Source organism: Spermophilus citellus, assembly GCF_964194105.1.
Source record: "Spermophilus citellus genome assembly, chromosome: 18".
Classification (NCBI taxonomy): Eukaryota; Metazoa; Chordata; class Mammalia; order Rodentia; family Sciuridae; genus Spermophilus; species Spermophilus citellus.
The window spans coordinates 330,787-358,278 of NC_138200.1; the positions used below are offsets into that span (position 1 = coordinate 330,787).

General features: G+C 50.5%; 1 protein-coding gene and 1 long non-coding RNA gene across 6 annotated transcripts in view; one reads left to right on the forward strand and one right to left on the reverse strand.

Moving 5' to 3' along the window:
- LOC308637720 overlaps positions 1–27,492 on the forward strand; it is a 116,460-nt gene that overhangs the window by 60,544 nt on the left and 28,424 nt on the right. The window lies entirely within an intron of this gene.
- Positions 11,013–26,787, reverse strand: ZNF8 (zinc finger protein 8). Of its 5 annotated transcripts, XM_081274411.1 has the most exons (6): positions 26,592–26,787; positions 24,236–24,356; positions 23,625–23,751; positions 23,296–23,391; positions 16,266–17,741; positions 11,013–14,268 (listed from the first exon to the last, which is right to left on the reverse strand). In XM_081274411.1, exons 2-5 carry the CDS (start codon positions 24,290–24,292, stop codon positions 16,315–16,317), a joined length of 1,707 nt encoding a protein of 568 aa, XP_081130537.1. In that variant the 5' UTR covers positions 24,293–24,356; positions 26,592–26,787; the 3' UTR covers positions 11,013–14,268; positions 16,266–16,314. The 5 variants fall into 5 exon arrangements, with proteins under 5 accessions (XP_081130537.1, XP_081130538.1, XP_081130539.1 ...); XM_081274412.1 differs by lacking the exon at positions 24,236–24,356 and having other exon boundaries at positions 23,625–23,802; XM_081274413.1 differs by lacking the exon at positions 26,592–26,787 and having other exon boundaries at positions 11,014–14,268; positions 24,167–24,274.

Sequence of the window (27,492 nt, forward strand, 5' to 3'; positions counted from 1 at the left end):
GAGGTGTGGGTGACTCCTGTCCTCCTCCTCCATCACTGCTACTCCCTCCTCTCTCTTCCTTCAAAGATACTAGTTAAGGGTCTGGGGATGGGGCTCAAGCGGTAGCGCGCTCACCTGCCATGTGCAGGGCGCTGGGTTCGATCCCCATCACCACATAAAAATAAAATAAAGATGTGTCCACTGAAAACCAAAAAATAAATATTAAAAATGAATAAAGATACTAGTTAAGGGATTTAGGGCCCACCATGAATCCAGGACGACTCCTCCTGAGGTCCTCAATTTGCAAAGACTTAATTTCCAAGTAATTTCATTCTGAAGTCAAGTAGACTGGAAGTTTTGGGAAATATTCAACCAACTACAATTGCCTTATATGGTATTTTAAAAGTGATTAAGTATTGGGCTGGGGATGTGGCTCAAGTGGTAGCGTGCTCGCCTGGCATGCGTGCGGCCAGGGTTCGATCCTCAGCACCACATACCAACAGAGATGTTGTGTCCGCCGAGAACTAAAAAAAAAAAAGTGAATGTTAAAAGTTCTCTCTCTCTCTCTCCTCTCTCACTCTCTCTAAAAAAAAAAAAAAAAGTGATTAAGTATTGAGAAGGGGAATTTATTTTTGAGTTACCAGGTGGGATTACGTCACATGTCCCCCCATAAGAGAGAAGCAGAGAGTTTCAAGACACACACAGAGAACAGACCAATGTGAAGACAGAGGCAAAAATTGGAGTGATGTGGCCATGATTCCAGGAGTGGCAGCAGCCCCAGGTTGACAAAGGCAAGGTGCAGCTCTCCCTGAGAATCTGGGGGTGGTGCGGCCCACCAATGTTTTATCTGTTTATTTTGGTCCTGGGGATCGAACCCGGGGTGCTTTACCACTGAGCCACAGCCCTAGCTCTTCCTATTTTGAGACAGGGTCTCACTAAGTTGGTCAGGTCTTGCTATGTTGCTGAGGCTCAGTTCAAACTTGGCAGCCTTCTGCCTCAGCCTTCCAAGTGGCTGGGATTACAGGCATGTGCCACCAGGCCCAGTCCTGACAACATCTTGATTTCAGCCCAGTTGTCAGGACCTTGGATATCAAGCCTCCAAGTTCTGTGAAAGAATCCATTCTATTGTGTTAAGAAATCCAGCTGATGGAAGCTAATATACCCTGTCCTCATAGGAAGCAAGAAAGACTCTAAGTGACAGGCCCTGAATGCAGGGAAGCAGGGTGAGCAAGCACATTTCGTCGTAGACAGACCTGCCCAGGTGAACATCATTATTTTCCATTTTTTTTGGAATATGATCACCTGAGGGCTCATGGAAAACCCTTCTCCAGCATCCTCACTCAAAAGCCAGCAAAAAGCGTGGTTCCTGTCCCCAAACCACCAGACGACTGACCAATCATGGTGTTCAGCTTTTGCCCTTGAGCCAGGTCCTGCCCTCTTCAGGGTCAGGCCTGAGAAGAAATCTATCCCCAAATGGGGGGCTTCCTCCTGGACTACCTGAGTCAGGAGCAGAGCTTGCATGAGGTGGTGTGGCAGAGGGAAAGATGTGCCTACTGGGCACAGCTAGGGACACACCCTGAAGCTCCTTGGAGGGCACATCATGCACCTCACAGTTGGGAGGAGGACTTGCAGATGACACCTCGATGGGCCCTGGAATGTCCAACACTGGGGGTTTGGTTCCTTCTGCAAATGGACCTGACATTCTCAGCTGTGAAAATAATATCTATGTAAACCCACGAGGATGGCAGTAACACAAAGGAGAAATGTGTATGACGAGCAGGCAGAGCGTGTAGCTCAGTGGTGGAGAACCTGCCTAGCATTCATGAGGCCTTGGGTTTGACACCCAGCACCACAAAAAGAAAAAAAAAAGTGTTGGGAGAATGTGGAGAAATCAGAACCCTCATACACTGGTAGTGGGATGTAAAATGATGCAGCAACTGTGGAAAAGAGTGTGGTGTTTTCTCAAGATTAAATATACAGTTATCACATGGTCCAGCCCTTCTGCTCCTTAGCACATACTTGAGAGTGGAAAACAGTTCAGCAAAAACTTGCATGCAGGTGTTCAGAGCAGCACTGTTCCAGGAGGCAAAGGTGGAAAATGCCCCACTGTCCATCAACTGATGGACAGAGACACAAAATAGGATCTAGCTACACAATGGACTATGATTCAGCCAAAAGGAAGGTGAAGGGTACTTGCTGTGCTACAGATGAACCTTGAAAACGTCGTGCTCAGTGAAAGCCACACAGGACCTGTGTGCATTTGTAAGTAAAATAAGCTTTTCTGTATTTATATAGGTTAAGTTACATAAATTCCACTGATAGGAAATGTCCAGGCCAGTCCATAGGTCAGTGGTCGTCAGGGGCTGGGATGACTGATTCATGCACATGGGATTTGCTTGTGGGCTCTTTAACCAACTGCCTCTTTACCTTCAATAAGTCCTGCACCTCCCTGCACCAGGACCCTTGCAGAGACCCTTACTTCACTCCCTGGATAGTCCCAGGGACTCCCCACTGTTCCAGCTTGGAGGTCATGTCTGGTGGGAATCAGGAAGTCCTGCCAGTGTTGAGAAGGAGGAAGAAGCGTTGAGCTGTGGCCCACATCAGCAGGGCCCTGACGGGGCTGAGTGCCGCTCTGTACGCGATGAGGCAGGGGAAAGTCCTCTCCCTGGTGATAAGGGCTGGGCAGCAGTCAGCCCAGGTGGATGGGGCGGGGAAACATGGGTCAGAGCAGGGACATCCCTGGGGGTTGGTGAGTGGTGATGAGGCACACACCCAGTGACAGATGAAGAAATGGGGAGGCCTCTCTCAGGGACACAGATTGCTAGTATCCTCAGTATCACTGATTGGTAAAGGGTCCTCTGTACTGGGCCCAGAACCCCCGCCCCTCCTGTGTGAAGTCCACGAACACATCTGCCGATGTCCCTGGATTCTGAGATGTTGCACCTGTGGGTCCAGTCACAGGCCAAGTCCGACCAAGGCTGTACCCAGGGATGGCAGGATGCAGTGGTGTCGAAAATGCACTGAGTGGCCTGGGTCAAGTGCCGATGGTACCAGTGTTGTGCTGGGTGCCAGGGTCACTCTCTGGGTCCTACAATATTCACATGGTGAAGTTCTGTCCTCAATGGGACAGTATTTGGAGTGAGGCTTTAGGTGTATTATTAGTCAGATGAGTGGGTAGGGATGGATACCCTCATAAGAAGAGTAAGTCCATCCAACCCCCAATTCCCCCAGAGCCCAGCACTACGCCACACCAGGACCCAGAAAGCCGGCCTGACTGGAACCACGCCCTGCTGACACCACATTCCTGGACGTCCCGCATTCAGAACTGGGAGAAACAACTGCTTTTGAGCCTCCTGGTCTGTGTCATTCTGTGGCAGCGGCCTGAGCCATGCCGTGGGGACTCCTCAGCACCTTCCCTAAGTGCCAGCTCTGTAGACCCCAGGGGACAGCTGGATGGCCTTCACCAGCACTCCCCTCCAAATTGACCATGCCACACCTGTGTGATACCTGGTTCCTTCAGGATTGGCAGAGGAGGTCTGGAGGCCTGGGTGGTGTCTGGCCATGTGCCATCAAATGCCTCCAACTTGGTCTTTCCTGCCACCACAGACTCCGGGTGGGGAGTCACCCAAGCCCAGTTCAGAGATAGGACACATGGCTGGGGGCATAGATGTGGTCCTAAGAACATAGTCCCTCTGCCTGTGTAGGGTCTCCCTTGAGACCCTATGGAGGAGAGGCCTGTCAAGCGGCAGCAGTGACTTCAGAATCCCAAGGTGGGTTGGTGGGTTTGGGGATGCTGTGGAAGGAACCCAGAGCCTCACCCAGGCTGGGCAAGTGCTTGACCCTTGAGCTCTACCTCCAGCTCCGTGACTTTTCATCACCACACCCACAGCTCCTGGCTCCACCTGGATGCCACCTGCAGGCAGACACTGGCTTGGGGACACCCTTGTCCTTCATTAAGCAGTGTCTCCTGGGGTCTGAGCACTGTTCTGGGATGCTGGCTGATAAACAGCCTGGTCCCAAAGAGCTCCTGAGCTCCACGTCTCCCTGTACCCATGTTCTCATCCCTGCTCCAGGATGTGAGCACCAGGGCAGAGCTGCCTGGTACAAGAGCAGGGGAAAGGGGATGGAAGTAAATGTGCATGTCCAATTCTGACGTCGGGGGAAACCCTCGCCTGCCAAGAAAGTGGTGTCTTAGGCTTCTGGCCTGTCCTACTGGAAGCTTCCCTGAGATGGGAGAGCTGCGGGAGCAGGGATGGAGAGGGATTGAGGGAGTCCAGCTCAGACCTGTCCTCAGGCCCAAGACCCAACCTAGAGTTCTCATCCAGAGCCCCCAGTCTTCAGGCCCTATCCTTGATAGAAACCTCTTTCCCCCTCCATCCCTGCTTTGGGCCTGCTCCCTCCTGCTCCATGAACCACTCCCCCCAACATTTACTCATGTCCCAAGCATGAGTGCCTTACAGTTATCAACTTTCTGGGTTTTTTTTTTTTTTTTTTTTTTTGTCATTTGTGGAACTGGGAGTCAAACCCAGGGCTTTGCGAATGCCAGGCAAGCCCTTTGCCACTGAGTGACACCCAGCCCCAGTTGTCAGTTTTCTTGACTCTCATTCTGCCCCTGAGCAAGGAGATGCCGCAGACCCCCTCTGCAGAAAAGAAACAGAGCCATGAGAGCGAGACACTTGCCTGGCCAGGCTTCTGCAGGGACGTGAGGCCCCCTGGCGTCCACCCCTCCCAAGGACCAGACTTCCAGCTGTGAGGACAGCATCCAGGTGTGGATGGGAGGACTCTGTCCTCCAGCGAATATGAACAGTGATGGGGTGACCTACGTCCCCTAACTCTAGGGGGTGTGGAACCCACCTGGGCCTTGTGCAGGGGTCCCAGCAGCTTCTGGGCACAGCAGAAGCTAGCAGCTCTAGAGCTGCCCTCTGCTGAGTGTCACTAGCAGTGCCATAGCCCAGAGGCAGGCATCAGCTTCCTCGAGGACATACAGGGCAGGAGGAGCGACATGCTGTCTGTCAGCTCCAGGAGGAGCGACAGCATCGCTCCATTCAAAACTGTGGAACAGAACACACCAGCACTTTACGGTGCAGGCCGCCTAAGCCATGCCATCTCGGCACCCTGCTGTGCTGCCACTTTCAGTGCCCCCAGGCCCTGTGCCTCTCAAGTTCTGAGTTTCTTCATGTGGGGACCATGGGTTGTGGTATGGCAAGTTGGGCGTTGGTAGCCAGGTATGGGGAGATGCTGCCACTGGCTCACCTTTCCTGAGTACCACTGCGTAAGCACCTCTCCGTAGGCCCCCGACCACCCAAAAGTGAGGCACCATCATCACCCTCTTTTATAGGCTCGAAAACACACAGAGAAACGAAATCAAAACTTGCTGCCAGTGAGTGGCAGACAGGGATTTGGACACTTGTGCCTTCCAGAGAACCAATTTTTTTTATAGAGATCTGCGTGTCTGGTATACATACACACACCCATGGAACTACCGTAGCAGTTCTGAGTGTTCTGAGAGGACGGGAACATTCTGGGGTGGTGTTGTTTGATAAAGTGTTATCAACCCCACATAACTCCTGACTATGAGAAATAGAGCTGGTGTGACAAGAAATGCAGCTGGTGTGATAAGGAGCTGCATCTGACATATTTTCTGGTGCTGGGGACTGAGCTCAGGGCCTCCTGTATACTGAGCATGAGTCCAACCACTGAGCTAAACTCCTGACCCCTGTAATCTCTTTTATTGCACTGGATCTTCATTGCCATATGGACAGTGTAGGACCAGTCCGTTTCAGCACCATGGACAGCCCCCGGCCCAGCAGGGTTTCCTGTGGGTATTTCTGAAACCTCCCAGGAGTTGTCAATTGCTGTGTTTCATACAAAATGAACTCTCTGTGACCCCAGTTCCATGCCACAAGGCTTCATTCACAGTGGCCACAGGAGGCCTCTAGGGGGGACTATATAAGATACCAGCTGGTCCAGTGCTGAGGAGAAACGTGGGAATGCCAGCTGTCCTGAATTCAGGTTCTCAGGATCCCAGGAGGGAAGGCCTGATGTGGGCACCAGCCTTCTGCTCCTTTCCCATTGGGGCAGGACACAGAGAAGATCCCTGGGGCCCTCATCTGCCCAGTGACCACGGCCAACTTCCCATGGTGCTGGGAATAGCAATTGTGGATGAGATGTGAAGTCTGTTGGGTCTAGGACCAAACCCACCTTTACCACTGTCTGCTGAGGTCCTGGACTCTCACCTTCCTTGGGGAGGTGGTTTCCTACCTGTAAAATGGAGGACAATCCTCCTGTGGCAGGTCGTTTGCCTATCCATTCATTCACAGAGGGATGGGCAGGGCACAACATCACGAAACTCGATAATGAATGAGAGCAAGTATCTTCAAATGTGATAGGTACATAACGTGGGTGGGTGTGGCACCCATTAGGATCAGGGGTCCAGGGAAGACCTCTGAGGTGACAGATGAACTTATAATCCATTGAGTGGCCAGCAGGGAGCAGGAAGCATGACAGGCTACGTTGCTAGGCTGGCCTTGAACTCTTGGGTATAAGGGATCCTCTGACTTCAGCCTACTCAATAGCTGAGACTATAGAAGCCCACGTCTTGTGTTTTACAGAAAGTCTTCCAATTACGTTCTGATGGCTTAGACAGCAATGGAATTCACAATGGAATTAGCTTATGCTTAAAGGTAGGAGTGCCCTTACCATTTAGGGTTCAAAATACCCTGACCCTTGGCTCAGTGGCAGAGCACTTGCCTGGCATGTGTGAGCACTGAGTTTGGTCCTCAACACCGCATATAAATAAATAAATAAATGGTACATTAGCAACTAAAATTAATAAAAAATACTCCCACCCCAGTCCTGGTGTTATGTGGAATGTAATGGAATAGCCACAGGAAGCAAGAGACATGGGAGACAGGATAAGTGAGAGGAGGCGTAGTCCACGCCAGAATGAGGAAGGCTTGGCAGTGGAACAGGGCTGCAGGAGCAGGACGTGTTTTGGGAGATCTGGTTTCAGAGGTCACCTAGCTTTGTGCCTGCCTCCTGTACCACTGTCACTACCTCCTTGCTGTCTTCCTCAGCTGGTTCCTTGGTCTCCACCAGCTGCCCCTCTCTGCTCTGTCCCAGGCTGCTTGGCTTCAGCAGCTACAGGGTGGGTGGGGGGCTGTGGTCTCAGTCCTGAGCAGAGGCCCATGTTGCTGGTGACCTGCACAGATTCCTGCAGAGCACTGTCTTTTTCCCAACTCACACACAGCTATGGGACTCTGGGCTCCTTGCTCTGACTTCAGGGAGCTCAGGTCTGTGATTCTGGGAAGTGAAACATGGTTAGTGAACACAGGTATCAAGTATCAGGTATGGTCACATGCCCACAGAAGCTCCCAGAACAGAGACATGCTGAGGTCATGCTCCTCAGCCTTGTTACCACCGGCTTCCTGCCCCTCCCAAATACATAAATCCATACAAAATCTGAATGTAAATATTCACAACATGGTTTATTCTATCAGAAGAGTTCAAAACAACCCAAATGTCCATCAACTGATGAATGGGTCAACAAACTGTGGCATACCCATACAATAGCATATTCAGCCATAAAAGAAGTGAAAAACTGGAGCAGTGAGAAGAAGAGGTGAGAATGACCCTTGAACCAATCAAAGCTACCCACTGCTGCATCCCCACTGTCCTACCACTGTCACCACCATGCCCAAGAGAAAGGCTGAAGGGGATGCTAAAGGAGATAAAGCCCAGGTGAAGGACAAATCACAAAGATCCTCAGGGTTGTCTGCTGAACCTGTTCTTCCAAAGTCAGAGCCCAAGCCTTAAAAGGCCCCTGCCAATAAGGGAGAGAAGGTACCCAAAGGGGAAAAAGGAACAGCTGACACTGGCAAGGATGGGGATAACCCTGCAGAAAATGAGATACCAAAACAGACCAGGCGTAGAAATCCGAAGGTGCTGGAGACACCAAGGGAAGTGTGTGCATTTTTGATAACTGTGGACTTCTGGTGGCTGTACAGTTTGAAATTCTAGTTTTTATCAAGTTTAATAAAAATGCAGAATTTTGTTTTCCTTTATCATTTCTTTTAAAGCTATGTTGTTAGCACACAGAACACTTCGTTGTTGTTTTGGAGGGAAGGAGCCTAGGTCACTAGTAGAATGTCTCCAAAGCTGGATTGCTGTGGGGGAACACCTTTCCCTGATGGTTGTAAGAGACTTCCTCTTGGCTCCCTGATGTTGGCACACACAGCCACCTTGGCACAAAGACTTTGTGGTATGCAAAAACTCAAATTCACCTTTACGTCCTTCTCTCCCTCTCTACCATAGGCACAGTTAACTCCCCTAAACTCAGACCTGTTGGGACCTGACTCCCAACAATTGGTGTTATCAGTGTGTCAGGCAATCTGGACTTTCCAGTGACATCATTGAGATGGTGTCCCTCAGAAGAGCAGCAGTTCCTTCTCTAGATTGTGGATCTTCACATTAATAATTCTGCCATTTTCACTTCATTTCCTGAAAGTCAGGGTCAGCTTGTAAAAAGTTGTTAAACAACATGCTAAATGTGAAATGTCAACCCTCACTCTAAACTTTCCCAATTCTGAGCATCCAATGAAGACTTCATGGGGTTTTGTAGTGGCTTTCTGATTTTGGTAGTCCATCCAAGAAGGGAGTTTGAAAGTTGTTGTATACTGTTAAGGATGTCTGCCCATTTCCTACCTGAAATACCATGATTGTTTATGAAAATTATCTTTAATAAGCTCGATACAGTTTGGCTTGGGAAAAAAGTGGTTTTTTTTTTTCATGTTACAAAAAGGACTTCAAAACATGATCAGTAAAAAGTCAGACATAAGAAATAACGTTCTGTAAGATTCCATTTATATGAAGTATCCAGGTGGTTGCCAGGGGCTGGGGAGGGGGAGACAAGGAGGGACCCAGGGCACAGGGCACACTCACACCCAAGATAGCAGCTGCTGTACACACGTGGTGTTAACACTTGCAGGACACCCCTTCTCTACGGTGGGCTCACAAGGGGTGACGACCCAGCCACAGGTACACCTGGGGCTTCTCTGCCCTGATATGGGCCGTGTCACCCTCATCATACACACCTGGATGTCTCCTGCGCACCTGGGCTGTGTCACCCTCGTCATACACCCCTGGATGTCTCCTGTGCACCTGGGCCGTGTCACCCTCATCATACACACCTGGATGTCTCCTGCGCACCTGGGCTGTGTCACACTATCGCACCTGGAAGTGTCCCTTGCACACCCTAAGGGCGGTGTCACACTCGTCACACGCACCAGGGTGTACCCTGCGCGCATGGGCGGTGTCAGACACAGGACGCCCCTTGTCCCAGTGGAAACATAGTGACGTTCTCTGCCAGAGATCCCCACCCTAGGTCAACCCCTCCCAGGCCCCACTTGCCACCTGTGACTTCCGCGGCTCATGTACTCAGCCAGGGTGGCTCCTGCTCCTCACTCACGTGCACCGCCCCTCCGCTCATATCTTTGGCGCCGCCTCTTGAAGGAACCCAGGCAATTCCCCCTGACCTCAACCCCAGGAGGCCCTGCGCGACGCGAGCCACTGCCGCACTTCCGCCAGACCTCAACCCCAGGAGGCCCTGCGCGACGCGAGCCCGGCGGCACTTCCGCTAAAACTTCACCCTCCCAGGAGGCCTGGCGAACTGGGGCTGCACGTAGCTCCTCCTCTTTTATTCAAGTGCGAAGAAAAACCACGCTTTTTGCCAGCCCTTTGAGTGGACCTCAATCTAGAAAGGATCCTTTTATAAAAAAAAGTATCTCGACATTTTTCTTGTAAACAAGGCTGGCAGATTTCTCGCTTTGCTAGCTAAGGAGAAACGGGACTCCGTCTCAAAGGCTCTGGTCCTCAGAATTTTTTACTTTTTTGGTCCTGGGTACTAAACGCAGGCTTTGCACACGTGCTATCAGTGAGCGTCCAGCAGCCTCGTGATACCAGGACTCGTCTTTACAACCCCTTCCCTTAGCTGGAAATCGAGCAAATATAAACCCATGCAGCGAAGGTCCCCGAGTTCCTTCTTCCCTAGGTCCAGGATAACGCCCCGAGATAAAGCGCAGCTCCTGTCAAGCCAGTCAAACTGCTAGTAAAGGGAAGTCCCGGGCACAGCCGCAAGACTCGCCGGTGTGACTTGGTGAAGACCACTCGGTCAGGCTGACTTGGATCACCCGGCACATTACATCTGGATAGTCGCAAGCCTACATTTAAAAAGTCCTCTCAGCTACTTACCTTCGGACTAGCAGTACCCAAAGAAGTCTCTGCAGTGAGAGAAACCTAAATATGAAAAGCTGAAATGTGACTAGTGATGGAAGAAGTCAACTTTGCATTTCATTTTATTTAAATTTATCCCTAAATAGCTTTTCAGGGCCAGTGGCTGTCATATTGGACAGTGCATTCTGGAAGAAGTTTATATTGCGCCTTATTGATTTTCACGACAGATGCAGATTTCTTCCACTTACCCTTTGCAGAAATAATGTGAACACCTTGGAGGAAGTGCAGTTACCATGGAAATTGAATACTTTGCTGTTGGCCACAACTTGTGTTGCAACTTCTCATAATTTGTCCTAATACAGGGAGTTAAATAAATTAACTTGGAAACTTGTGTTACAACCCCCCGCCCCCTACCCCACTAGTAGGGATTGAACCCAGGGCCTTGCATATGCGAGGCAAGGATGTTCTACCACTGAGTCACATCCCAAATCCCACTACAATCACTTTCCATTTATTTTTTTAAATTGTAAATGGACACAATATCTTTATTTTATTCATTTATGTTTATGTGGTGCTGAGGAGCAAACCCAGTGCCTCACATGTGCTAGGCCAGTGCTTTACCACTGAGCTACAGCCCTACTTTTCATTTTTGATGTCCTCAAGGAGCTAGAAGCTATTTTACACTCAGCTGGTTTTGTAACATGAACACACACACACACAAGTACATATAGGTAACAAGTGTGAATAAGATACAGCAGTCCTGCTTATGCAAACACTGTAGCAGGGGGAGGCAGACAGTAAACCAGCAAATTATAAAATCTGAAAGAGATTTGTTAAATTTATTTTAACATAATCCTTTTACAGGTTTTAAAATTCCAAAAATATAGTTACAGAGTGAAAATTATTCCTCCTCTCTGTCCCCGGACGCCTCCCCAAGTGTTTATCCTTTTGGAGACTGTGAGCAGCGGTTTTCTCTTTACACAAACGGAAACACACCAGGTCCACATGTGTTTGTTTTCATTGTTGCCCACACTAGTGAGGACTCTCTGCCTGGACAGCTGTGGTCTCCATTCCACCACTGATTACTTTCCAGGTTGCTGTACGTGCTCCCTGAAAGACCAACAGCACGACGAGAACTGCAGGGACGGGCTTGTGTGCTTGGAGCTCAGTGGCCGCCCCACGCCCTGGGACCCTTAGGCTGGCAGACAGGGCGGAGCACACACTGTCAGGATCCTCCTGAAAGGTGTCTTCACAAGCTACACGAATTTCTCTGTGAGGGGAAAAAGCTCAACATATAACAAGGAGTTATGAGGGAGCTGGAAGGGATTCTGAGTTTCTACATGAGGTAACTACATTTGAATTGATGGACACCACGTTTAGGCGTTTACATTTTAATAAAAATTGCAAGGAAAATTAGAAAATCTATATGGTAATACTATTTGTACATGGTTAAAGTATGAGGAATTGAGGTTTTTTAAATAGTTTCAGTTGTAGCTGGGCACAATACCTTTATTTTTATGTGGTGCTGAGGACCATCCCAGCGCCTCGCACATGCTAGGCAAGTGCTCTACTGCTGAGCCACAACCCCAGCCCCAAGAATTAAATTTTAAATAAAATTTCACTTGTTAAAAACTCAGTGAATTTTCCAAGTCTAGCTACAAAGAACTGAGTTACTTTCACAAACAGATAAATTTCCCCTAGTTTTCAGTAATTTCCCCTGAGGAATTTTCCTATTTGAAAACCTAAGGAAATGGGTAGGAACACCATGACTGGACAAGGACTGAGGAGAAACTAAGATGTGCGTTTCCACCGCCTGTTCCTCTGCTCCTGTGTTCCAATCTTGTAACCACAGCATCCCACGCTCCTCCCTTCAGGATGTGATTTGGGGGCCAAGGTGGAGGGAAAAGGGTGGCCCAGGCCCAGCCACCAGAGCTGTGGACAAATATGATCTTATTGCCGGGTGTCCCCTGCCCAGGAGCACTCCATGCTCTGCCTGTTACCAGACTGGCCAGGTCTTGCTGCATCACTGGTAGTGCTACCTCCTCCAAGGGCTGTCCTGAGAGGCTGAGGGTGGATGAAGCCCACAGACCTGAGATATTTACAGGGTAAAGCAACACAAATGCTCATGAGGAGCAAGCCAAAGCAGGCTGATTTTCTGGCTTCAACAGTGGGATGGCATGTGTCCATCACAGCGACGGGAAAGCTGGTTTGGAGGGAAACGACAGTGTCTGGGCAGGTTGGGTTCCTGAGCTTTGCAGTACCTGTGGGGAGCTGCCCAATGACAGATAGCCGCTGTCTGGGCCTGGCGTTCAGAACTCAGAAGCACCAGACTTAGACATGGGGGCGGGAGACATAAGCCATGGTGCAGATGACACCTACCATCCCGTCTGTTGTGGGACCCTGATGCTTAGAGGGTGAGGGGGAAACTAGAAGCCCCTGAAGAGGTGGAGAGCTGCAAGGTCGGCAGACCTAGTGGCTGGGGTGCAGATGCCATGCCCGGAGACCTGGCAGAGGCCCAGCAGTTTCTGTGCAGCAGCAGATCAGAGGGTCTGCAAAGCTGGTGCCACAGGAGTGGGAACACAGGAGACGGGGCACTGCCTCTCTGCACCCTCTGCCCACAACCTGTCTACCAGAAGTTAGAAGTGCTAAGAATGCCGTGACCAGGGGTGGCCCTGTGACTCAGTCTTGGGTGACAAGACTTGGGAACATGCAAAGGCTCTCAGGAAAGGCTTTTCTCTGAAGCGTCATCAGAGGGCTGTGTTGGCCTGCCCTTCTCCCCCAGTCTCGACAACAGGCGCCAGGGCTAGAGCTTCAGCACTCTTCCTGAGACCACGAGGGAAAGATGCAAGAGCTGCAGTACACCCTCGCTGACTGGCTGAAAAGTCAGTCCTGACCAAGCCCAATTTGTTCTGGCCACTGGTGACTGGGAGCTGACACTGAATTCTGGCTCCACTATTTCCTACCTGCGGACTTGCCCTGGTTACTCTAGTTGCAGCAGCTGGTTACTTCTGCCCTGTGACTAATTGTCCTCATCTGACAGTTCACAGAACTGTCACTGAGCTAACCTGGTAGCTATGTAAACGGAAAGTCACCTGCTAATAATGAACCAGCAAGTGGCCTGGGCCAAGAAATGAAGGCCCAGAGTTGCCGTGAAGTCAGAGCTGGAAGAGAAACGGGAGGACGGCCCAGAGGGAAAGCTGGGTGCAGAGAAGGAACCCAGGGTGACGTCAGGGTCCTGCATCTGGGGTGAGCGTCCTGAAAGCCAGACTGCCCAACAGAAACCCCACCATGTGACCTTCCCAGCATCTGAGGAACAAGTGGTCGCAGGAAGCTCAGGGGCAGTGTGTGCTGACGCTCAGTCATCCCGTGTAGCGGGAGTCTCCCGGGGAAACTGCTCTCTCTCCAGCTCTGCACCCAGACCATGCGACAGTGCTTCTGCAGTTTGTTTTTAAGAACCAACTTTTACAAGTGGAGATGGGTCATGATCCTTCCTTTCAATTGCTGACGCTGATGAGACGCTTTAACTTCACTAGAAAGCAACGGCAGCAGGAATACCACATGGAGGAATAGCTGCGCACACCTGGGTCCTGGTGGCGAGGCAAGGGCTGTGGCCAGGGCACGCAGAAGCCCACAGCTGGCTTCACTTTAGGTCACAAGGCAGGCTGACATCTTCAGTTTATACACCCCAGTGCTGTGCCACATGAGGGACCTCACATGACACATGACGTTCTTTTTTTCTGGAATCGCAAGCATGAGGGTCGGCAACCCCTGCTTTCCTCAGAACACTTGCAGGAAAGCAACATGAGGGTGACGTTTCCCACGCTGGACAGTAAATGGTCATGCCAGAATGTTCCACTTCCTAGGAAAGGGCCTCCACTGGTCTCCAGCAGAGGCCCCACAGGAGGAAAGAGCTCTAGAAAGGTGGCAGGCACATGATCTTGTGGGCCCTCAGCATGACTCCAAGGCTTGGTGACAAATCAGGGCAGTCTGTCATACCAAAGCAAGGAGGGTGTGATGGGCAGCCCAGGCAGGAAAAATCTAGGTTATTCTGTTTCCTTCCTAACAAAAAAAAGATGAAATAAAAAACAGCATGATTAAAGAGATTTAAGAAAGAAAAATACTGACCATATGCTCTATGTGGATCTTGTTTAGATTATGATTAGAACAAAACAAAATTTATGAGGCAATGGGAACAACTGAAAATCAGATGTCTCAGGACATTTGTTCAGGTAAGACAATAACAACACAGTTTTGAGATTCAACAAAATTTTATGGTTTTCTTGTTTCATCATAGATATTAGGTAAAATGAAATTTTTCCTTTACTACAACGACCAGGGGAAGAATACAAACAATGACCTTGGGGCACGGCCCTGATTTGAACTCAGCCCTTAGCTATGTGCAAACACCAACATGGCAGAAAATCCAAAAAGCTTAGATGACTATAAAAATGGCTTTGTCCTGTGATCAACTTGGTCATGTGTATTTTAAACTCCCTGTTTTTTAGAAATATATTCAGAAATATGATAAAATAATATTTTCTGGGACTAATGTAAAAATAATTCAGGGTAGGAAAGAGATGGGAAGATGAGGGGGGAAACAATGAAAATATATCATTCCTGTTTTAAAACTGTCAATGCTAAAAGGTTATTGAGAGAAATAGGTGGAGGGCTGGGGTTGAGGCTCAGTGGTAGAGTGCTCGCCTAGCACGTGTCAGGTCCTGGGTTCAATAATCCTTAGCACCACATAAAAAAAAATAAAATAAAGAAGTATTATGTCCAATTACAACTAAAAAATAAATATTAAAAAAAATAGGTGGCGGCTGGGGATGTGGCTCAAGCAGTAACACGCTCGGATGGCATGCGCGGGAGCGCTGGGTTTGATCCTCAGCACCACATAAAAATAAAGATGTTGTGTCCACCAAAAACTGAAAAATAAATATTAAAAAATTCTCTCTCTTAAAAAAAATTCTTTTTTTTTAAAAAAAAGGTGGATTCTCTACCATTCTTCACACCAATCATGAAGACTGCAAAAGGATTTACTGAAAATTGGGAATTGTACTGTGTGTAAACCAGCTGATGGTCCCATTTGATAAAGCCAAACTTGCAGGATACTAGTACAACTTCAATCAATGGAGTTAGAGCTGAGAAAACATCAGCCACAGTGCTGGGCTGGTTCACAGCTTCTCCACACAGGACTATGGACACCTGGGGTGGAAGATCCTTTTCTGAAAAGCTGCCCTGGGCCTGCAGGATGCTGAGTGGATCCTTGGCTTTGACCCAAGACACCAGGGCCTGCTACTCTTGAGTCACAGCTACCAGAACACCTGTAGCTTCAGCAACACTCGTATTTTGAGGCTGTGGTTTCCACAGCAGATGTAATCCCAGGAAGTGTGGGGGCTGCTGTCAGATGATCTCGGGGTGTGGCTGAAATGTGGCAGAAGCCATGCATGCTGCAATGACTGTGAAAAGCAGAACTGGCCCAGTGCCACCTGTGTGCAGGTGAGGACCCGCCCTCCAAGATGCTAACCTACTCTCCTTCACAAAGACACACATATTAACTGTTGCATACTTTAAATTTAGACAGAATTTCCCAGAATTGAAACACATTTTGTTTTACCCAAAACTTTTGAGAGTTAGTCACTATGGTGGTACAGAAATGCCACTCACGGTATTTGTGAGGACAACAGCAAACCCCGCACCAGGGCATAGCAAAGGGCTGCTGCCCAGGGTTCCCTCCTGACAGGGCCCACAGAGTGGCACAGCAAGCTTGCACACTGACTCAGTACACATTCTTCCATTACAGATACTTTTGATTTATCCTTTACAAAATGGGTCACATACTGACTTCTGTACATTACACATGTGGGTAGGTTTTATTATTGGGGAACTCCTTTTAGGGAGATGGAGGAACCATCATAAAGGATCTATTATTAAAGGGTTTGATAGATTTTGGAGCCACCAATTTTAGGTGTTTGAGAAGTGTCGTTTCCTTGAAAGCCAAGTCACTGTCAGCACTTCTATCCCCAGACCCTCTTGAATGGACTGTGCATACTTACCACATTTTTTTGTACCTGTGGTCCAAGAGCCGTCTGAAGAGTTCCTCTCCTATGTGGATTCTGTGATATCAAACAACATGGAGGCGCCCATGGAAGGCTCCCCGACCCCAATGACATGCACAGGGCCTTTTTCCTGCATGATCTCATGGATGTCAAACAAGGCCAGGGCCCCGCCTGCTGGCTGCCCAGCCTTGGGCTGGTCCCCAGGGCTCTCTCCTGCTTTTGTGGGCTGATGCCTGCGGAGTGAGCTCCGGCCACAGCGTCTCCGGGGGCGCCCCCCAGGCTCCTCGTCTCTGGTGTGAGTGATCTGATGTCGGATGAGGTGAGAGCTCTGAATGAAGCACTTCCCACACTGATTACACCTGAAGGGCCTGTCGCTCCGGTGAGTCCTCTCGTCTTGAGTCAGAGGTGGGCTGCAGCCCAGGGTATCTGCCCACACATGTTTCGTTAAAGCTGGTGTCTGCTCAAAGATGAGCCTCTGCTGGCACTCGTAGGGCTTCTCCCCAGCGTGCTTCCGCTGGTGCTGGGCCAGCGAGGAGCTGTGCCTGAAGCCCTTCCCGCAGTGGTTGCACTCATAGGGCCGCTCCTCTGTGTGGGTCCGCAGGTGCAGGAAAAGGCAGGTGGTCCGCGAGAAGGACTTGCCACAGACGCTGCAGGTATACGGCTTCTCTCCTGTGTGGGTCCTCTTGTGCCGGCCCAGGGAGGAGTTCTGGTTGAAGGCCCTCCCACAGTCCTGGCACTCATAGGGCTTCTCTCCCGTGTGAATTCTCCGGTGGACGGTGAGGTGTGTACTGTGGCAGAAGGACTTCCCGCACTCAGCACACTTGTAGGGCTTGTCCCCTGTGTGGATCCGCTCGTGCTGGACCAGGGAAGAGTTCTGGCTGAAGGCCTTCCCACACTCCTTGCACATGTAAGGCCTCTCCCCCGTGTGGATCCTTTTGTGCACGGTGAGGTGGGCGTTGTGGTTGAACGCCTTCCCACAGTCGGCGCACTTGTAGGGCTTGTCCTGCACCTGGCTCCTCAGAGGCTCTGCTGCAGGAGCTGCCTGCTCAGGGGTTCTGTGGCAGCCGTGGCTTCCACAGGGCTGAGTTTCTGGGGAGCCGGTCTGCTGACTGACTAAGCCCGAGCTGTGCTCTGAGCTGGGAACTTGAGAGTCGTAAGTACAGAAGTATTCTCTCTTAGAGATCTCTGGGAATGCATCTGGGTTGGAACTAAGGACACAGTTTTCCCCAAATTTGAGACTTTTGGTGCCTTGATTTTGAAGAGGTGCTTCCTCCAGGAAGAACTCCAGTCCCCTCAAGGAGTCCTGGCCTTTCCTGATGGGCTGGCCCAGGACCTCATGCTCCCAGGCTCCCTCTGTTGTGGAGGGACAAGGAGTGTCCCTTGGGAGCCCTGGCCTTTCTGTGACAGGGGACAGCTCCTCTTCAGGAGGGCCCTGCTTGGGTGAAGCCAGGCCTGTGGGTGCCAGCTCCCAGCCTAAAAGAAAACAGAAGAACTCGAAGCATTAGTGGGAAACAACAAAGAGCAGGGCTGGGGTTGTGGCTCAGAGGCGGAGCGCTTGCCTAGCATGTGCAAGGCCCTGGGTTCAGTCCTCAGCACCATATGAACACCAAAAGAACAATAAAGGCATGTGTCCACCTACAACTAAAAACAGGAGCAGAGAAGGGCCACAAGACCCCAGGCCTGTTACTTCCTAGGATGCTTAGGACCTGCCCTGCCAAGGCCCAATATCCTCCTCTATTTTGACCTCAAGGGCTCGAGGCAAACACAGCTGCACACCTCAGGTGTCTCCTTAGGCCACCATAACTTACAACAATGCAGAGGTCTTCTATAAGACACAGGGAAAATATGCTTCCATGCCTCTCCCACCCCCTAGGGACCATCTCCTTCACTCCACAGCTCTCCCACCTCCCAGGGACCATCTCCTTCACTCCACAGCTCTCCCACCTCCCAGGGGCCATCTCCTTCACTCCACAGCTCTCCCACCTCCTAGGGTCCACCTCCTTCACTCCACAGCTCTCCCACCTCCCAGGGTCCACCTCCTTCACTCCACAGCTCTCCCACCTCCCAGGGACCATCTCCTTCACTCCACAGCTCTCCCACCTCCCAGGGACCATCTCCTTCACTCCACAGCTCTCCCACCTCCCAGGGACCATCTCCTTCACTCCACAGCTCTCCCACCTCCCAGGGACCATCTCCTTCACTCCACAGCTCTCCCACCTCCCAGGGGCCATCTCCTTCACTCCACAGCTCTCCCACCTCCTAGGGTCCACCTCCTTCACTCCACAGCTCTCCCACCTCCCAGGGACCATCTCCTTCACTCCACAGCTCTCCCACCTCCCAGGGACCATCTCCTTCACTCCACAGCTCTCCCACCTCCCAGGGACCATCTCCTTCACTCCACAGCTCTCCCACCTCCCAGGGACCATCTCCTTCACTCCACAGCTCTCCCACCTCCTAGGGACCATCTTCTTCATTCCACAGCTCTCCCACCCCCTAGAGGCCATCTCCATCATACCCAGAGCTCTCCCACCTCCAAGAGGCCATCTCTGTCACTCCAGAGACAGCCAGTATCACTCTAAGGTCTTATGGCTCCATCAGGTTTACCCCGCTCCATGGAAAACTGCTTCTAGAAATCACACTTTGCTGCTCACCCCAGCCCTCGAGCCCCCTCATCTATTTCAGTCTTGCCATGACGCGTCACATGTCTATTCTTTCAGTGGTCACTGTGTCATACAATTTCTTGATTCAATAGGTCTTAGGTGCTCAGAAACACATCTCAGTAAATGCAGGAGGGACTCCAGGGGGAAATGAGGGCCTGGGGCAAGATGAGCAAGGGGATAGGAGGGGCTCAGGACCACTGGCACCACAAGAAAGGAGCTGAGGGTAGCCGGATGCTGGGCTCTTCACCTCAAGCCTCCAAATTCAACTCTACACAGCACCCAGAGCGGGTGTAACAAAACACAACTCAGTCCACACAAAATCTTGTACGTGAATGTTCACAGCAACACTGGCTTAAAAAAAAAAAAAAAATATATATATATATATATATATACACACACACACATATACACACACACACACATACACACACACACACACACACATTTATTTTATATTTATGTGGTGCTGAGGATCGAACCCAGTGCCTCATGCATGCTAGGCAGGCATTCTACACTGAGCCACAACCCCAGTTCCCCCCGCACTGGTCTTAATAAGCAAAAAGTAGAAGCAGCTGATGAATAGATACACAAAATGTGACCTATCCATTCAATGGAATATTAAAGAATAAATATAAAAAGAACAAAGAACGGACACGTGACAAACTGGAAATCTTTGAAAACATCATGCAAAGTTAAAGAAGCCAAACATGAAGGTCAGACAGCCGAGTCCACAGACACAGAATATCCAGAACAGGCAAATCCAGACAGAAGTAGACTGGTGAGTGTCAGAGGCAGGGAAGATGGAGAGACTGTGGGACTGGACACTGTGTCCTACCAGAACTCCTGTGGGTCAGCCCTCACCCCTGATGTAATGGCACTAGGAAACAGGCTTTGAGTGGAAACAGGTCACAAAGGTGGTGATGGATTAGAGCCCTTGGAAACGAGAAGCCAGAGAGCCAGCTTCCTCCCTCTGCAGTCACTGCACACAAGGAACTAAGTGGACTCCCACTCCAGAACTATATGGATCCAATGTCTGTCATGTACACCACCCAGGCAGTGAAACCTCATTCTGGTAGCCAGAGTGACCAAGACAGCACAGAGAGGCTCTGGAATTACAGTGGTGAAGGGCGCAGTCTGCAAATGGACATGATGACCACTAACACGCAGACTCTAGACAGAGCACCAGAGTCCCGTTGTGGCCTCCGTCCGGATTTTTTCAGTTTTGCACTCACAGCTGGTACAGGCACCTGCGCGAAGGGGCAGCCTGCCTGTCATTCTCCACTGCATTCCCAGCACTGAAGGCAGCACCTGGTGGGTCCTTAGCAATGTTTGCTGCAGGGGCTCAAATGGTGGCTCACCAGCCCTGAGACTGACAGTGTCACTGAAGAGGTTCAACATGACACTAGCGCCAACTCTGGCCCAGGCAAGCACTGCCAGTGGGAAGGGGAAGAGGAAGACCAGAGCAGGCCACTCGCCAAGGAGGTCTGAGAAGGGATGCCAGTAGCAGGCTGTAATGGACCAAACTGAAAAAGCTGAAACTGGGGGCCACATAGCAGGACACTCGTGCCCTGGGACAGCAGAGAAGCTTCTTTGTGGAGCCATGTGAAGCACGGTGGGAAGCATTGAGGCTGTGCCAGGCTCCTGCTCCAGCCTCAGTTCCTTGGGACTCTCAGAGCTGAGGACATAGCCCCAGCTGCCTCCAAAACCAATGAGCCTTGCATTTGGGGGCCTCCTTGTTCCCAGAGAAAGCAGTCTATGGAGAGAAAGAATGAGATAAAAGCAAGGACTGAGCTGGCCAGGAGGTGACCTGCAGGGGGTGAAGCTGTGGCCACAGAAGGGAAATAGTAAAGAAATGAGGCAAGGGCTGGGGATGTGGCTCCAGCGGTAGTGCGCTCGCCTGGCATGCGTGCGGCCCGGGTTCAATCCTCAGCACCACATACAAAGATGTTGTGTCCGCCGAGAACTAAAAAATAAATATTAAAAAAAAATTTTCTCTCTCTCTCTAAAAAAAAAAAAAAGAAATGAGGCAAGATGAGCAAGGGATAGGAGGGGCTCAACACCACTGGCACCTAGCCCCCAGAACATGGGTGCATCAGGAGCAGGGATCTGCCTGGAGAGCTTTCTTCTCCCTTAAAAAACAAGCATCGTGCTGTCTTCTGATGAAGTAGGTGGTAACTAATCCACGGTCCCTCGGGGATGCCAAGCCCACTTCTTGGAAGCTGTAGATATGTGACCCTCTCTAGCAAAGGGATCTGCAAATGTGATCAGCTGAATTGGAGAGTGGAAGATTAGTACCCCAGGGCCCTCAGAGGGTCCACACGGGACAGTCTGAGTCAGAGACGGGGATGTAGTGATGGGAACAGAGGTCAGAACGAGGTGCTCTGAAATGGAAGGACCCACCAGCCAAGGGACATGGTGGCTCCAGAAGCTGGAAAAGACAAGAAGACATGCCCCTAGAGCCACCAGAAGGTCCAGCCCTGACAGGCCATTCTGGACTCCGATGTCCACAACTATGAGAAAAAGAAGTGTCTCAAACTCCCCAGATGGTGGTACTTTCGTAAAGTAGCAATAGGAAACTAATCCAAAATGTTAAGTAAAAAGTACACTTTGCTCTCACATGAAGCTGTGAGATCCTTCCGACTATGGAGCATTTACAACTGTCTGGATTAAGTTCTTAAGACCCCTTGTCACAATTCTGATGCCACACCAGACCTGTGTCTGCTCAATACTTAAGAGCACACATCATTCAAAACCTGCCTCTAGTTGTAGCCTGAGACCTGTGAGTCAAGGGCAAACGTCCAGATGAGGAGGATTTGTTTCTCGTAAGCAGGTTTGGAGTGACAGTGACGACAACCAGTAAACAAGGGACACAAGATCTGCTGAAGATTCATCCTGCCCTACCAAGGAGGCACAGGGCATTAGGAGACATCGGGGTGGGAGACTGGTCTGCAGGCACTGCTGACCGCACCCAGATATGGTGAGAGCACCAGGTCCCAGCCACAGGGTGGGCCTGCAGTGCCTAATCCAATCACCACAATCCAGATGCCCTCCTTCTCACTTTCCCTACTGACAAGGGTCAGGGCAGGAGATAGTAATCAGGCCTGACCAGGGAGACCCCCAGTGGATGGCTTTCATGTTTCAGATAAAAGGGGACAAATGAATCTTCCTATCTCCTCCCTTCTTTCCTTCCTTCCTTCCTGGATGGAAGATGTGATGGCTAGAGCTGCTGCAGTCACAGTGTAACTCTAAGGAAAGACCAGGGAAATCACAGAACCATCAGCCCTGGTATCTCTAAGTGCCATGCCAGCAACAATAGCAGCTGACTCAGGGTTCCTGCTTCACGAGAAAAATGCCTCTTTTCTTTGAGCTGTTCTAACCTGGATTTAAGGTACCTAGAGCTAAGCACAATCCTTCTGACAAGAGAATAGGAAGATTAGGGAACAGGTTGAAAGGATCCAGATATACAAGAACAAAGTGGAGAAGATGAAGAAGAGGCTCACACACTTGACAGGGCCTGCTGAGATGGCTGGTAAGGTGGGAATGACCTCGGAGAAAGAGGGAGCAGAGAGGGAGCAGGGTAGGGCTCCTACTACTGGAGAAGAGGTGAATGGTCTCTGAGTTCATAGGAAGGACAGCTCAAGTGAGGTGGCTACTGTGCAGAAGCAGGTAACAGGGCAGACCTGAGGCCCCCTTCCGAGAGAGGCTGCTCTCAAGGTTGGCTCTTGGCTGCCTCTAGGCATCTGGAGCTGGGAGGGCACTGATAGGTGCCTGATACCACCCCAGCTGATAGGTGTGCTCTGAGTGTGGCTCTTTGTGACATGTGGTGCACCCCAGACCTGGAACCTCGGCCATGAGACCAGACCCAGGACAGTCTGACCCTGTCTCTAGCCAGGCTCCCTGAGCCAGGGGCACTGGGAGGTCCATGCAGGTGGAGAGTGGCTTCCCCTGAGGGACTGTGCCCTGTGTGCCTTTTCCCTGGGCTGGTTTCAGGCTGCGTCCTTTGGTTACAACCAGCTATGGCTGTGAGCATGACGATTCACATGCTGCAAGGCCTCTTAGTGCAGGGGTGGTCTCCAGGACCTCGAAGCACCACTCCTTTCACAGAATGCATCTCCAGTAGGGCTGGGGATGTGGCTCAAGCAGTAGCGCGCTCGCCTGGCATGCGTGCGGCCCGGGTTCGATCCTCAGCACCACATACCAACAAAGATGTTGTGTCCGCCGAGAACTAAAAATAAATATTAAAAAAAAATTCTCTTCTCTCTCTCTCTCTCTCTCCTCTCTCACTCTCTCTTAAAAAAAAAAAAAAAAAAAAAAAAAAAAAAAAAAAAAAAAAAGAATGCATCTCCAGTGACCCGGTAGAGTCTCACCTGGATGGCAGCCCTGGGCGACTCCTTTCCCCACCACCCAGAGCTCAGCTCCTTGCTCCAGCTGGGAGATGACTTCAGGTTTGGGAAGCTCAGGACCTGGAAACAGGAAAAGACACAGGAGGTGAGGGCTGCTCTGAAGAGAGAGAACCAGGCCAGGCTCTGCCTACCAGGACACGTGGACACCTCGTGTTCAGGTTAAGGTTTGCACTGTGACAGAAAAGGCCAGATCCCGCCTTCATTCCCACGTGGACCCACAGGGCACAAGGGCTGAAGTCAGACCCTGTAATGCAGGAAGATTCAGCCTCTGGAGTTTGCAGAGCAGTTCCTACCCACAGAAAGAAGGTGCCCAAAGGTCTCCAGCATCACATCCCGGTACAGGGTCCTCTGGGCAGGCTCCAGCTGCCCCCACTCCTCCTGGGTGAAGTCGACAGCCACGTCCCGGAAGGTCACAGGCTCCTGAAACATCACAAGCATTCTCCATCAGCTGGACCATCCCATCAGTGTTCTCTGGCAGAGGAAGAATGGGAAGGAGAAAGTGGGCAGGTCCGTGTTCTGAGAGGATGTACAACTGAGTGATGTGAACCAGGTCTCACTGGACACCTAGGAGCCACTATGTGCAGGAGTGGGCTGTAGTACTGTGTGGACATATAAGACCACCCAGAAAGATTAATCACAACTACCTACAACTAATCAGACAGGTAAGGCTAGCCTAAACCCCTGGCTTTCAGGCTTCTGAGCTGAAGAAATGGCTACTGTTTTTTGTTACACAGCAAGAGCTAACACATACTAATACACTCACTGATCTATCAATACAAAGTGAGGCTCATCCTCCTCCCTGAAGAGGGGTGTATTGTCAGTGTCAGGAACTCACCTATCTTAGGGACCAGGCAGGCTCACGTGGCTTAAGCCGGCCAGCTTGACAGCCCATAAGTGGACTTACCCTGTGAGTAGTAGGGCCAGAGGTTACAAGGAGCACATGCCGTGTCTGAAGGGGCATCGGGGACTCACAACTGACTCAATGTAGGGAAACACAGGACACAAGTGGTCAGAACTGCCAACGTCTAGAGACAAGGTAGAAATTAAGTCGGGTTTATAAATTGATACACATATCTAAAACATGTCCCACAAACAAAATTCTTCTTTGTGCTGGTTGTGACCACACTTGAAAGTCATCTATTTCTGGATCAGAGTCTTGGCTTAGCTACTTCTTTCCCAAGAGCCAAGACAAAGAGACACTACACGGAGGACAGAGACACAAATGACAAATAAGCACATGAAAAGATGCTCAACATTAGTCATCAAGGAAATACAATTCAAAACCACACAAGAGGGCTGGGGATGTGGCTCAAGCGGTAGCACATTCGCCTGGCATGCACGGACAGTGCATAGTATCTCTGTCTCCCAGTTTCCATATATACAAAGCATCACTCCTTTGGGGTTAAGACGGGAATTAAGTGGCTAAAAACACTTGCTATAATATAGGACAACTGGAAGCCAATGCAAGAAAAAAAAAAGTTGGTTCCCTTCCTGACACCATACATACAAGTTAACTCAAAATGAAACAAAGATGTAAATGAAAGGTAAGAGACAAAAATATGAAACTCCCAGAAGAAAACATGGGGATAAATTGTTGGATTTGGGAAAGGATTCTTAAATATGAAACCAAAAGCACAAACAACAAAGAAAATATAAATAAATTTGACTTCAAAACTAAAAGATTTTTGCAGTTTCAAAGCACACTCTCAAGAAAGTTAAAACAAAGCAGGGAAAAAAAAAAAAAAAACTTCACAGAATGGGAGACCACACACCAGAAATTTGTATCTAGAATGTATAAAGAACTTTTACAACTCAATATTAAAAGGACAACCCAATTAAAATAGTAAAAGAATCTGAAAAAGACATTTCTGCAAGAAAGAGACACAAATGACAAATAAGCACATGAAAAGATGCTCAACATTAGTCATCAAGGAAATACAATTCAAAACCACACAAGAGGGCTGGGGATGTGGCTCAAGCGGTAGCACATTCGCCTGGCATGCACGGGGCGCTGGGTTCGATTCTCAGCACCACATAAAAATAAAATAAAGATGTTGTATCCAATGAAAACTAAAAAATAAATATTAAAAAATTCTCTCTCTCTCTCAAAAAAAAAAAAAAAAAATCCACAAAACCACACAAGAGGGCTGGGGTTGTGGCTCAGAGGTAGAGCACTTGCCTAGCATGTAAGGCATGGGGTTCGATCCTCAGCACCCGATATAAATAAATAAAATAAAATAAAGATACTGTGGGGCTGGGGATATGGCTCAGGCGGTAGCGTGCTCGCCTGGCATGCGTGCGGCCCGGGTTCGATCCTCAGCACCACATACCAACAAAGATGTGTCCACCGAGAACTAAAAAATAAATATTAAAAATTCTCTTTCTCTCTCTCTCTCTCTCTCTCTCTCTCCCCTCTCTCATTCTCTCTTAAAAAAAATAAAGATACTGTGTCCATCTACAACTAAAAAAATAAAATAAAATAAAAATCACAAGAAATACTTCAATAAAGAAAGGTAATTCCTTTTAGAAAAATTTAAGTGGGTTTAAAGATGCTAAAGAAAGTTGTGGCTCTGACATGACGCACAAAGAACCTTTGGCTGGACCCAGAGGTTTCTGCTCCTGTTCCTGTGTCCTCTGATTCTACTCAGAACATCTGCCAACACATCCGAAAACTGGCAATCCGAGGCCATCGATAGTTTCACTTTGTGAACCAAACCACAGTTTGCCCATAAACAAATCAACCACACACGCAGGAAGAACCTAGTTTCCAAGTGGCAGAGCTCGAGGAGCTGACTCGGTTTGGGTTCCTGCTAAGCGGAGGTAGCATCCAGTCTGGGGCTTTGATGGTCAGCTGGCCTTGCAGACGCCCAGGCCGCTGGCCCCGGAGCCCCGCGGGTGACTGGGGCCCTGGTGCGCAGGGACCTGGCCTCCCCTCAGCAGACTCACTCCAAGGAGGGGGCTTCGCAGCTCCGGGGCCGGGGTCGTCTGCTGACCCCAGGAGCTTCAGCAAGTTCGTGCGACAGTACGTGTCCCACGCACTCTGCCCGCCAGTCACCGAGCTGTCACCGCGGACAGGGAAAGCCAGCCCCCGCCCCGAGAGCGTGCGCCCGAGCGCGCGGCCCGGGCCGGTCCCCGGCTGCACAGCCGCGGCCCCGCAGGAGGGCGTCGCGGTCGCCTCCGGCCTCGCGGGCGCGGGGCTGCAGGCCAGTAGCCACCGGGACGCCGGGCCTGGGGCCCGCTGCCGTCGTTAGGGTTGTTACCTGAAGCCGTGCCGCCGGTGGCCGCGCAGCCATCGCAACCGCTGCCGCTTCGTGTTCGGAGTCCATCCTGGGCGAAAGGATCGAGCACCGAAGCCCGAAGCGACCCCCAAGCTAGAGTGCCGCGACCCCCAAGCTAGAGTGCCTCCCCCACCAAGGGGCCCACCCGACCAGCCGCCCGCAGGACAATGGCGACCACGCCTGTGACGCTGTGACTACAACTCCCAGAAGGCCACGCAGCGCGCCGCCGTGACGGGCCAATGGGAGTCACTGCCCGCAGAGCCTTTGGCCAATGGGACGTTAGTTCCCCCCTGAACCAATAGGAGGTCTCGCCCGTGGGGTCTTCGGCCAATGGGGGAGTTGCGGTCGCTCCAAGTTGCCTGAACCCGCGGGCTCCGAGGCCGCTGCCGTGTCAGGGTCGGCGCAATGGCTAGAGCGGCGTGCAGCCCCAGGGGCTAGGTCTGGCTCCGCACCGCCTCCCAGCGCCAGCTTGAGCCAGTGGTCTGGGACGCCCCGCGGGAGGTCGGTGCAGCCCTTCCTGCTGCAGGCAGATACCTGGGCTTTTCCCTTTACTCCTATTCGGGAGAAAGAGGAGGAGGAGGGGAGAGAGAGCGCGAGAGCGAGAGAGAGAGAGAGAGAGAGAGAGAGAGAGAGAGAGAGAGAGAGAGAGAAGGGAAAGAGAGAAAAGAAGGGGGTGTGAGAGAGAGTAAGATAGACAGCAAAAACAAGAGAAGAAAGAGAGCAAGAGAGAGGGGCCTGGCAGGAGAGAGTTTTTATAGCCAAAATCTAATGGGGTCTCTGGGTCTGCAAGCTGCCTTGTTGGCATACAATGATTGGATCACACAGTAGTTGCTAAGGTTGTCATCTTCTGCCTTCAGGCAGATGGGGCAGGGGTCAGATGTAG

Excerpts from the sequence above, each read along its gene's own strand:
- ZNF8 (XM_081274410.1), bottom strand. The coding sequence starts at position 26,657 with ATGGACTCCGAACACGAAGCGGCAGCGGTTGCGATGGCTGCGCGGCCA. Across the intron at positions 23,752-26,591 it reads CACCGGCGGCACGGCTTCAG|GAGCCTGTGACCTTCCGGGA; the intron begins GTAACAACCCTA and ends GTGATGTTTCAG. Across the intron at positions 17,742-23,295 it reads CGCCCAGGGCTGCCATCCAG|GCTGGGAGCTGGCACCCACA; the intron begins GTGAGACTCTAC and ends GTTTTCTTTTAG.